The 15,000-nt window shown below is 45.9% G+C and overlaps 1 protein-coding gene across 1 annotated transcript in view; it reads right to left on the bottom strand.

The window, feature by feature from the left end:
* Positions 1–12,492, bottom strand: part of LOC311125595 (trinucleotide repeat-containing gene 18 protein-like) — a gene marked incomplete at its 3' end in the record, with an annotated part of 56,094 nt that extends 43,602 nt beyond the window's left edge. The window contains exons 1-2 of the mRNA XM_084199620.1: positions 12,315–12,492; positions 9,043–9,331 (exon numbers count right to left, since the gene is read on the bottom strand). Coding sequence (XP_084055746.1) covers positions 9,043–9,331; positions 12,315–12,377 — 352 coding nt within the window. The remainder of the gene's footprint in view (positions 1–9,042; positions 9,332–12,314) is intronic.
* Positions 12,493–15,000: the final 2,508 nt, after the last annotated feature.

Below are 15,000 nucleotides of genomic sequence, written 5' to 3'. Positions count from 1 at the left end.
ACAGTAGTTAGTATATTCATATTAAGATAGCTAGGTGGGACAACCACATATTACAGTAGTTAGTATATTCACATTAAGATAGCTAGGTGGGACAACCACATATTACAGTAGTTAGTATATTCACATTAAGACAGCTAGGTGGGACAACCACATATTACAGTAGTTAGTATATTCATATTAAGACAGCTAGGTGGTACAACCACATATTACAGTAGTTAGTATATTCATATTAAGACAGCTAGGTGGGACAACCACATATTACAGTAGTTAGTATATTCACATTAAGACAGCTAGGTGGGACAACCACATATTACAGTAGTTAGTATATTCACATTAAGATAGCTAGGTGGGACAACCACATATTACAGTAGTTAGTATATTCACATTAAGACAGCTAGGTGGGACAACCACATATTACAGTAGTTAGTATATTCATATTAATATAGCTAGGTGGGACAACCACATATTACAGTAGTTAGTATATTCATATTAAGACAGCTAGGTGGGACAACCACATATTACAGTAGTTAGTATATTCACATTAAGACAGCTAGGTGGGACAACCACATATTACAGTAGTTAGTATATTCACATTAAGATAGCTAGGTGGTACAACCACATATTACAGTAGTTAGTATATTCACATTAAGACAGCTAGGTGGGACAACCACATATTACAGTAGTTAGTATATTCATATTAAGACAGCTAGGTGGGACAACCACATATTACAGTCATAGTACAATAAGTACCTTTTCCTCAATAAAGTAGAAGATGGACTCTACTGTCCCCCACTACATGACCAACAGTATGTGGACACCTGCTCGTCCAACATCTCATTCCAAAATCATGGGCATTAATATGGAGTTGGTCCCCCCTTAGCTGCTATAACAGCCTCCACTCTTCTGGGAAGGCTTTCCACTAGATGTTGGAACATTGCTGTGGGGGACTTGCTTCCATTCAGCCACGAGAGCATTAGTGAGGTCGGGCACTGATGTTGGGCGATTAGGCCTGGCTCGCAGTCGCCGTTCCAATTCATCCCAAAGGTGTTCGATGGGGTTGAGGTCAGGGCTCTGTGCAGGCCAGTCAAGTTCTTCCACACCGATCGACAAACTATTTCTGTATGGACCTCGCTTTGTGCACGGGGGCATTGTCATGCTGAAACAGGAAAGGGCCTTCCCCAAACTGTTGCCACAAAGGTGGAAACACTGAATCGTCTAGAATGTCATTGTTTACTGTAGCGTTAAAGATTTCCCTTCACTGAAATTAAGGGGCCTAGCCCGAACCATGAAAAACAGCCCCTGACCATTATTCCTCCTCCACCAAACTTTACAGTTGGCACTATGCATTCGGACAGGTAGCGTTCTCCTGGCATCCACCAAACCCAGATTCGTCCATCAGACTACAAGATGGTGAAGCATGATTAATCACTCCAGAGAACGCGTTTCCACTGCTCCAGAGTCCAATGTCGGCGAGCTTTACACCACTCCAGCCGACGCTTGGCATTGCGCGGTGATCTTAGGCTTGTGTGCGGCTGCACGGCCATGGAAACCCATTTCATGAAGCTCCCGACAAACAGTTCTTGTGCTGACATTGCTTCCAGAGGCAGTGAGCATTGCTACGCACTTCAGCACTCGGCGGTCCCGTTCTGTGAGCTTGTGTGGCCTACCACTTCACGGCTGAGCCGTTGTTGCTCCTAGACGTTTCCACTTCACAATAACAGCACTTACAGTTGTCCGGGGCAGCTCTAGCAGGGCAGAAAGTTGACGAACTGACTTGTTGGAAAGGTGGCATCCTATGACGGTGCCACGTTGAAAGTCACTAAGCTCTTCAGTAAGGAAATTCTATTGCCAGTGTTTGTCTATGGAGATTGCATGGCTGTGTGCTCAATTTGATACACCTGTCAGCAACGGATCTGGCTGAAATAGAATCCACTAATATGAAGGGGTGCCCACATACTGCTGTATATATAGTATAGCTTCAGCTGGTTCAGGTTGATGTGATATATTATATGATATGATATATATATATAGAAGCTGGTTCCACCATTGGGGTGCCAGGACAGAGAAGAGCTTGGACTGGGCTGAGTGGGAGCTGACCTCTCATAGGGGTGGGAGGGTCAAGAGACCAGAGGTGGCAGAACGGAGTACTCAGGTTGGGGTGTAGGGTTGGAGCATAGCCTGAAGGTAGGGACTCAGGTTGGAGTGTAGGGGTTGGAGCATAGCCTGAAGGTAGGGACTCAGGTTGGGGTGTAGGGTTGGAGCATAGCCTGAAGGTAGGGACTCAGGTTGGGGTGTAGGGTTGGAGCATAGCCTGAAGGTAGGGACTCAGGTTGGGGTGTAGGGTTGGAGCATAGCCTGAAGGTAGGGACTCAGGTTGGGGTGTAGGGTTGGAGCATAGCCTGAAGGTAGGGACTCAGGTTGGGGTGTAGGGTTGGAGCATAGCCTGAAGGTAGGGACTCAGGTTGGGGTGTAGGGTTGGAGCATAGCCTGAAGGTAGGGACTCAGGTTGGGGTGTAGGGTTGGAGCATAGCCTGAAGGTAGGGACTCAGGTTGGGGTGTAGGGTTGGAGCATAGCCTGAAGGTAGGGACTCAGGTTACTGCTCCGTAGGTAAGCACCATGGTCTTGTAGTGGATGTGAGCTTCGACTGGAAGCCAGTGGAGTGGGCGGAGGAGCGGGGTGACATGGTAGAACTTGGGAAGGTTGAAAACCAGGCGCGTTGCAGCGTTCTGGATAAGTTACAGGGGTTTGATGGTATAACCGGGTAGCCAGCCAACAGTGAGTTTCAGTAGTGCAGATGGGAGAGGACAAGTGCCTGGATTAGGACCTGCGCCGCTTCCACACTACGCTAACACACAGACACCACGCTAACACACACATACACTACGCTAACACACACAGACACCACGCTAATACACAGACACCACGCTAACACACAGACACCACGCTAACACACACAGACATCACGCTAACACACACAGACATCACGCTAACACACACAGACATCACGCTAACACACACAGACATCACGCTAATACACACAGACATCACGCTAACACACACAGACATCACGCTAACACACACAGACATCACGCTAACACACACAGACATTACGCTAACACACACAGACATCACGCTAACACACACAGACACCACGCTAACACACACAGACACCACGCTAACACACACAGACACCACGCTAATACACACAGACATCACGCTAACACACACAGACATCACGCTAATACACAGACATTACGCTAACACACACAGACATTACGCCAACACACGCTAACACACACAGACACCACGCTAACACACACAGACATTACGCTAACACACACAGACATTACGCTAACACACACAGACACCACGCTAACACACACAGACATCACGCTAATACACAGACATCACGCTAACACACAGACATCACGCTAACACACACAGACATTACGCTAACACACACAGACATTACGCTAACACACACAGACACCACGCTAACACACACAGACACCACGCTAACACACAGACACCACGCTAACACACAGACACCACGCTAACACACACAGACACCACGCTAACACACAGACACCACGCTAACACACAGACACCACGCTAACACACAGACACCACGCTAACACACACACACCACACTAACACACACACACCACACTAACACACCACACTAACACACCACACTAACACACCACACTAACACACCCATATATACTGAGTCAGTCTGTAACGGTTTACACACCGTACTAACACACCCATATATACTGAGTCAGTCTGTAACGGTTTACACACCGTACTAACACACCCATATATACTGAGTCAGTCTGTAACGGTTTACACACCGTACTAACACACCCATATATACTGAGTCAGTCTGTAACGGTTTACACACCGTACTAACACACCCATATATACTGAGTCAGTCTGTAACGGTTTACACACCGTACTAACACACCCATATATACTGAGTCAGTCTGTAACGGTTTACACACCGTACTAACACACCCATATATACTGAGTCAGTCTGTAACGGTTTACACACCGTACTAACACACCCATATATACTGAGTCAGTCTGTAACGGTTTACACACCGTACTAACACACCCATATATACTGAGTCAGTCTGTAACGGTTTACACACCGTACTAACACACCCATATATACTGAGTCAGTCTGTAACGGTTTACACACCGTACTAACACACCCATATATACGGAGTCAGTCTGTAACGGTTTACACACCGTACTAACACACCCATATATACTGAGTCAGTCTGTAACGGTTTACACACCGTACTAACACACCCATATATACTGAGTCAGTCTGTAACGGTTTACACACCGTACTAACACACCCATATATACTGAGTCAGTCTGTAACGGTTTACACACCGTACTAACACACCCATATATACTGAGTCAGTCTGTAACGGTTTACACACCGTACTAACACACCCATATATACGGAGTCAGTCTGTAACGGTTTACACACCGTACTAACACACCCATATATACTGAGTCAGTCTGTAACGGTTTACACACCGTACTAACACACCCATATATACTGAGTCAGTCTGTAACGGTTTACACACCGTACTAACACACCCATATATACTGAGTCAGTCTGTAACGGTTTACACACCGTACTAACAAACCCATATATACTGAGTCAGTCTGTAACGGTTTACACACCACACTAACACACCCATATATACTGAGTCAGTCTGTAACGGTTTACACACCGTACTAACACACCCATATATACTGAGTCAGTCTGTAACGGTTTACACACCGTACTAACACACCCATATATACGGAGTCAGTCTGTAACGGTTTACACACCGTACTAACACACCCATATATACTGAGTCAGTCTGTAACGGTTTACACACCACACTAACACACCCATATATACTGAGTCAGTCTGTAACGGTTTACACACCGTACTAACACACCCATATATACTGAGTCAGTCTGTAACGGTTTACACACCGTACTAACACACCCATATATACTGAGTCAGTCTGTAACGGTTTACACACCGTACTAACACACCCATATATACTGAGTCAGTCTGTAACGGTTTACACACCGTACTAACACACCCATATATACTGAGTCAGTCTGTAACGGTTTACACACCGTACTAACACACCCATATATACTGAGTCAGTCTGTAACGGTTTACACACCGTACTAACACACCCATATATACTGAGTCAGTCTGTAACGGTTTACACACCGTACTAACACACCCATATATACTGAGTCAGTCTGTAACGGTTTACACACCGTACTAACACACCCATATATACTGAGTCAGTCTGTAACGGTTTACACACCGTACTAACACACCCATATATACTGAGTCAGTCTGTAACGGTTTACACACCGTACTAACACACCCATATATACTGAGTCAGTCTGTAACGGTTTACACACCGTACTAACACACCCATATATACTGAGTCAGTCTGTAACGGTTTACACACCGTACTAACACACCCATATATACTGAGTCAGTCTGTAACGGTTTACACACCGTACTAACACACCCATATATACTGAGTCAGTCTGTAACGGTTTACACACCGTACTAACACACCCATATATACTGAGTCAGTCTGTAACGGTTTACACACCGTACTAACACACCCATATATACGGAGTCAGTCTGTAACGGTTTACACACCGTACTAACACACCCATATATACTGAGTCAGTCTGTAACGGTTTACACACCGTACTAACACACCCATATATACTGAGTCAGTCTGTAACGGTTTACACACCGTACTAACACACCCATATATACTGAGTCAGTCTGTAACGGTTTACACACCGTACTAACACACCCATATATACTGAGTCAGTCTGTAACGGTTTACACACCGTACTAACACACCCATATATACTGAGTCAGTCTGTAACGGTTTACACACCGTACTAACACACCCATATATACTGAGTCAGTCTGTAACGGTTTACACACCGTACTAACACACCCATATATACTGAGTCAGTCTGTAACGGTTTACACACCACACTAACACACCCATATATACGGAGTCAGTCTGTAACGGTTTACACACCGTACTAACACACCCATATATACTGAGTCAGTCTGTAACGGTTTACACACCGTACTAACACACCCATATATACTGAGTCAGTCTGTAACGGTTTACACACCACACTAACACACCCATATATACGGAGTCAGTCTGTAACGGTTTACACACCGTACTAACACACCCATATATACGGAGTCAGTCTGTAACGGTTTACACACCGTACTAACACACCCATATATACTGAGTCAGTCTGTAACGGTTTACACACCGTACTAACAAAGTGACACCACACTAACACACCCATATATACTGAGTCAGTCTGTAACGGTTTACACACCGTACTAACACACCCATATATACTGAGTCAGTCTGTAACGGTTTACACACCGTACTAACACACCCATATATACTGAGTCAGTCTGTAACGGTTTACACACCACACTAACACACCCATATATACGGAGTCAGTCTGTAACGGTTTACACACCGTACTAACACACCCATATATACTGAGTCAGTCTGTAACGGTTTACACACCGTACTAACACACCCATATATACTGAGTCAGTCTGTAACGGTTTACACACCACACTAACACACCCATATATACGGAGTCAGTCTGTAACGGTTTACACACCGTACTAACACACCCATATATACGGAGTCAGTCTGTAACGGTTTACACACCGTACTAACACACCCATATATACTGAGTCAGTCTGTAACGGTTTACACACCGTACTAACAAAGTGACACCACACTAACACACCCATATATACTGAGTCAGTCTGTAACGGTTTACACACCGTACTAACACACCCATATATACTGAGTCAGTCTGTAACGGTTTACACACCGTACTAACAAAGTGACACCACACTAACACACCCATATATACTGAGTCAGTCTGTAACGGTTTACACACCGTACTAACAAAGTGACACCACACTAACACACCCATATATACTGAGTCAGTCTGTAACGGTTTACACACCACACTAACACACCCATATATACGGAGTCAGTCTGTAACGGTTTACACACCGTACTAACACACCCATATATACGGAGTCAGTCTGTAACGGTTTACACACCGTACTAACACACCCATATATACTGAGTCAGTCTGTAACGGTTTACACACCGTACTAACAAAGTGACACCACACTAACACACCCATATATACTGAGTCAGTCTGTAACGGTTTACACACCGTACTAACACACCCATATATACTGAGTCAGTCTGTAACGGTTTACACACCGTACTAACAAAGTGACACCACACTAACACACCCATATATACTGAGTCAGTCTGTAACGGTTTACACACCGTACTAACACACCCATATATACTGAGTCAGTCTGTAACGGTTTACACACCACACTAACACACCCATATATACGGAGTCAGTCTGTAACGGTTTACACACCGTACTAACACACCCATATATACGGAGTCAGTCTGTAACGGTTTACACACCACACTAACACACCCATATATACTGAGTCAGTCTGTAACGGTTTACACACCGTACTAACACACCCATATATACTGAGTCAGTCTGTAACGGTTTACACACCACACTAACACACCCATATATACGGAGTCAGTCTGTAACGGTTTACACACCGTACTAACACACCCATATATACTGAGTCAGTCTGTAACGGTTTACACACCGTACTAACACACCCATATATACTGAGTCAGTCTGTAACGGTTTACACACCGTACTAACACACCCATATATACTGAGTCAGTCTGTAACGGTTTACACACCGTACTAACACACCCATATATACTGAGTCAGTCTGTAACGGTTTACACACCGTACTAACACACCCATATATACTGAGTCAGTCTGTAACGGTTTACACACCGTACTAACACACCCATATATACTGAGTCAGTCTGTAACGGTTTACACACCGTACTAACACACCCATATATACTGAGTCAGTCTGTAACGGTTTACACACCGTACTAACACACCCATATATACGGAGTCAGTCTGTAACGGTTTACACACCGTACTAACACACCCATATATACGGAGTCAGTCTGTAACGGTTTACACACCGTACTAACACACCCATATATACGGAGTCAGTCTGTAACGGTTTACACACCGTACTAACACACCCATATATACAGAGTCAGTCTGTAACGGTTTACACACCGTACTAACACACCCATATATACGGAGTCAGTCTGTAACGGTTTACACACCGTACTAACACACCCATATATACTGAGTCAGTCTGTAACGGTTTACACACCGTACTAACACACCCATATATACTGAGTCAGTCTGTAACGGTTTACACACCGTACTAACACACCCATATATACGGAGTCAGTCTGTAACGGTTTACACACCGTACTAACACACCCATATATACGGAGTCAGTCTGTAACGGTTTACACACCGTACTAACACACCCATATATACTGAGTCAGTCTGTAACGGTTTACACACCGTACTAACACACCCATATATACTGAGTCAGTCTGTAACGGTTTACACACCGTACTAACACACCCATATATACTGAGTCAGTCTGTAACGGTTTACACACCGTACTAACACACCCATATATACGGAGTCAGTCTGTAACGGTTTACACACCGTACTAACACACCCATATATACGGAGTCAGTCTGTAACGGTTTACACACCGTACTAACACACCCATATATACTGAGTCAGTCTGTAACGGTTTACACACCGTACTAACACACCCATATATACTGAGTCAGTCTGTAACGGTTTACACACCGTACTAACACACCCATATATAGTGAGTCAGTCTGTAACGGTTTACACACCGTACTAACACACCCATATATACTGAGTCAGTCTGTAACGGTTTACACACCGTACTAACACACCCATATATACTGAGTCAGTCTGTAACGGTTTACACACCGTACTAACAAAGTGTAACTCACTGTAGTCGTAGCTGGAGCGTTGAGAGGAGGAGCGAGGAGGAGGAGAAAACGTCTTCCTCTGACCTCTGACCTTTCCGCCCATCTTCTGTTTCCCTCCTGTTCCAGACGCCGTCCGGCTCCGCATGGGGTCAGAGGGCGTCCGGCGGGTGGTACTGAGTACGGACAGGGAGAGAGCTCTGTCCAGGTCAGAGGTCGTCCGGCGGGTGGTACTGAGTACGGACAGGGAGAGAGCTCTGTCCAGGTCACAGGCTAGCTGCTCCTGTTCACACACACCACCAGCCTTGAAGACCTGCTGGTGGGAACACACACACACACACACACACACACACACACACACACACACACACACACACACACACACACACACACACACACACACACACACACACACACACACACACACACACACACACACACACACACACACACACACACACACACACACACACACACACACACACACCGTTACACACACACACACACACCGTTACACACACACACACACACACACACACACACCGTTACACACACACACACACACACACACACACACACACACACACACACACACACCGTTACACACACACACACACACCGTTACACACACACACACACCGTTACACACACACACACACACACACACACACACACACACACACACACACACACACCGTTACACACACACACACCGTTACACACACACACACACCGTTACACACACACACACACACACACACACACACCGTTACACACACACACACACACACACACACACCGTTACACACACACACACACACACACCGTTACACACACACACACACACACACACACCGTTACACACACACACACACACACACACCGTTACACACACACACACCGTTACACACACACACACACACACACACACACCGTTACACACACACACACACACACACACACACCGTTACACACACACACACACACACACCGTTACACACACACACACACACACACACCGTTACACACACACACACACACACACCCCGTTACACACACACACACCGTTACACACACACACACACACCGTTACACACACACACACACACACCGTTACACACACACACACACAGTTACACACACACACACACACCGTTACACACACACACACACACACACCGTTACACACACACACACACACACACCGTTACACACACACACACCGTTACACACACACACACACACACACCGTTACACACACACACACACACCGTTACACACACACACACACACACACACACACCGTTACACACACACACACACACACACACACACCGTTACACACACACACACACACACACACACCGTTACACACACACACACACACACACACACACACACACACACACCGTTACACACACACACACACACACCGTTACACACACACACACACACACACACACACCGTTACACACACACACACACACCCCGTTACACACACACACACCGTTACACACCGTTACACACACACACACACCGTTACACACACACACACACACACACACACACCGTTACACACACACACACCGTTACACACACACACACACACACACACCGTTACACACACACACACACCGTTACACACACACACACACCGTTACACACACACACACACCGTTACACACACACACACCGTTACACACACACACACACACACACACCGTTACACACACACACCGTTACACACACACACACACACACACACCGTTACACACACACACACCGTTACACACACACACACCGTTACACACACACACACACCGTTACACACACACACACCGTTACACACACACACCGTTACACACACACACACACACACACACACACCGTTACACACACACACCGTTACACACACACACACACACCGTTACACACACACACACCGTTACACACACACCGTTACACACCGTTACACACACACACACACCGTTACACACACACACACACCGTTACACACACACACACCGTTACACACACACACACACACACACACACACACCGTTACACACACACACACCGTTACACACACACACACACACACACACCGTTACACACACACACACACACCGTTACACACACACACACCGTTACACACACACACACACACACCGTTACACACACACACCGTTACACACACACACACCGTTACACACACACACACACACACACACACACACACCGTTACACACACACACACCGTTACACACACACACACCGTTACACACACACACACTGTTACACACACACACACCGTTACACACACACACACCGTTACACACACACACCGTTACACACACACACACACACACACACCGTTACACACACATACCGTTACACACACACACACACACACCGTTACACACACACACACACCGTTACACACACACACACCGTTACACACACACACACACCGTTACACACACACACACACACACACCGTTACACACACACACACCGTTACACACACACACACACCGTTACACACACACACACCGTTACACACACACACACCGTTACACACACACACACCGTTACACACACACACACCGTTACACACACACACTGTTACACACACACACCGTTACACACACACACACACACCGTTACACACACACACCGTTACACACACACACACACCGTTACACACACACACCGTTACACACACACACACACCGTTACACACACACACACACACCGTTACACACACACACACCGTTACACACACACACACACACCGTTACACACACACACTGTTACACACACACACACACACACACACACACACACACACACCGTTACACACGCACACACCGTTACACACGCACCGTTACACACCGTTACACACGCACACACCGTTACACACGCACACACCGTTACACACGCACACACCGTTACACACCGTTACACACACACACACCGTTACACACCGTTACACACACACACACCGTTACACACCGTTACACACACACACACACCGTTACACACACACACACACCGTTACACACCGTTACACACACACACCGTTACACACATACACACACCATTACACACACACAGTTACACACACACACCGTTACACACACACACCGTTACACACACACACCGTTACACACACACACTGTTACACACATACACACACCGTTACACACACCGTTACACACATACACACCCCGTTACACACAACACACCCACACGTTACACACAACACACCCACACGTTACACACACACACCGTACCTCCAGAGAGTGACTGGTGGACGGCTCCTGATCCTGCCAACTCCTCTCCTCTCCTCCCTCCATCTCATCCTCCTCTCTGGCACAGTGGAATCTCTTCCTCCCTCCATTCCTCGCCTCAGAGTACCGCACCGTCCTGCCCAGCCTGACACACACACACACACACACACGTTAGAAACACACACACACACACACACACACGTTAGAAACACACACACACACACACACACACACACACACGTTAGGAACACACACACACACACACACACGTTAGCACTCCTTTAGAAGTCCAGTCCTCCTCATGAAGCATGGTCAGTAAATGGAACAGCAGCCTGTCCTCATTCAGTCTCAATGAGAGCTAATATACACACACACACACACACACACACACACACACACATATATATATATACAGTGAGCCCCAAAAAGGTGTGTCCAAACCTTTGACTGGTACTGTATAGACCCAGAGATGTATAGACCCAGAGATGTATAGACCCAGAGATATATATATAGACCCAGAGATGTATAGACCCAGAGATATATATATAGACCCAGAGATGTATAGACCCAGAGATATATATATAGACCCAGAGATATATATATAGACCCAGAGATGTATAGACCCAGAGATGTATAGACCCAGAGATGTATAGACCCAGAGATATATATATAGACCCAGAGATGTATAGACCCAGAGATATATATATAGACCCAGAGATGTATAGACCCAGAGATATATATATAGACCCAGAGATGTATAGACCCAGAGATGTATAGACCCAGAGATGTATAGACCCAGAGATGTATAGACCCAGAGAGATATATATAGACCCAGAGATGTATAGACCCAGAGATGTATAGACCCAGAGATGTATAGACCCAGAGATATATATATAGACCCAGAGATATATATATAGACCCAGAGATGTATAGACCCAGAGATGTATAGACCCAGAGATGTATAGACCCAGAGATGTATAGACCCAGAGATGTATAGACCCAGAGATGTATATAGACCCAGAGATGTATAGACCCAGAGATGTATAGACCCAGGGATGTATAGACCCAGAGATGTATAGACCCAGAGATGTATATATAGACCCAGAGATGTATATATAGACCCAGAGATGTATAGACCCAGAGATGTATAGACCCAGAGATGTATAGACCCAGAGATGTATATATAGACCCAGAGATGTATAGACCCAGAGATGTATAGACCCAGAGATATATATATATAGACCCAGAGATATATAGACCCAGATACATTACCGGTCAAAAGTTTGGACACACCTACTCATTCAAGGGTTTTTCTTTATTTTTTACTATTTTCTACATTGTAGAATAATAGTGAAGACATCAATACTATGAAATAACACATATGGAATCATGTAGTAACCAAAACAAGTGTTAAACAAATCAGGAGGGCCTTGTAGGTAGCCTGATCTAATGTTTTCCCTAAACAGTCAATGTGTTGATAGAACTTTGCTTTGTTAAAATCCCCAGCTACTTTAAAATGCGGCCTCAGGATACGTGGTTTTCCAGTTTGCACCAAGTCCAGTGTAGCTCCTTCTTGAGGGTCGTCGTGGTAACGGCTTGAGGGGGAATATACACGGCCGGGACTATAACCGAAGAGAATTCTCTTGGGAGGTAATACGGTCGACATTTGGACTTGAGTTCTCTTACGTCGTCACAAATCACACCCCGAGTAGTTAATCATGAAACATACAACCCCCGCCTTTCTTCTTCCCGGAGAGTTCTTTATTCCTATAAACTGAGAACCCCGCTGGCTGTATTGGGGGGGGGGGGGGGGGGGGCGGTATATCCAGAGAGAGCCATGATTCCGTGAAACAGAGTATGTTACAGTCCCTGATGTCTCTCTGGAAGGAGATCCTCGCCCTGAGCTCGTCTACTTTATTATCCAGAGACTGAACATTAGCGAGTGATATACTTAGAAGCGGTGGATGGTGTGCGCGCCTCCTGAGTCGGACTAGAAGTCCACTCCGAATACCTCGACGGCGGCGTCGTCTTGGAGCAGCCTCTGGGATAAGTTCAATTGCCCTGGGGGGGGGGGGGTACGAACAAAGGATCCAATTCGGGAAAGTCGTATTCCTGGTCGTATTGCTGGTGAGTTACCGCCGCTCTGATATCCGAAAGTAATTTCCGGCTGTATGTAATAACACAAAAAAACGTTCTGGGCTGATAATGTAGGAAATAACACTGCAATGTTGCTTAGGAGCTAGAATCAGAGCTGCCATGTCTGTTCAACGCCATCTTACACTGTCCTTAACGATGACAAGCAATACCCATAACATGATGCAGCCACCACTGTCCTTAACGATGACAAGCATACCCATAACATGATGCAGCCACCACTGTCCTTAACGATGACAAGCATACCCATAACATGATGCAGCCACCACTGTCCTTAACGATGACAAGCATACCCATAACATGATGCAGCCACCACTGTCCTTAACGATGACAAGCATACCCATAACATGATGCAGCCACCACTGTCCTTAACGATGACAAGCATACCCATAACATGATGCAGCCACCACTGTCCTTAACGATGACAAGCATACCCATAACATGATGCAGCCACCACTGTCCTTAACGATGACAAGCATACCCATAACATGATGCAGCCACCACTGTCCTTAACGATGAAAAGCATACCCATAAC

The sequence above is a fragment of the Coregonus lavaretus genome (assembly GCF_964263955.1).
Source record: "Coregonus lavaretus genome assembly, contig: HAP1_SCAFFOLD_3648, whole genome shotgun sequence".
Classification (NCBI taxonomy): Eukaryota; Metazoa; Chordata; class Actinopteri; order Salmoniformes; family Salmonidae; genus Coregonus; species Coregonus lavaretus.
The sequence above is the reverse complement of the archived record's forward strand: the minus strand, read 5'-3'. Positions and strand labels throughout refer to the sequence as shown.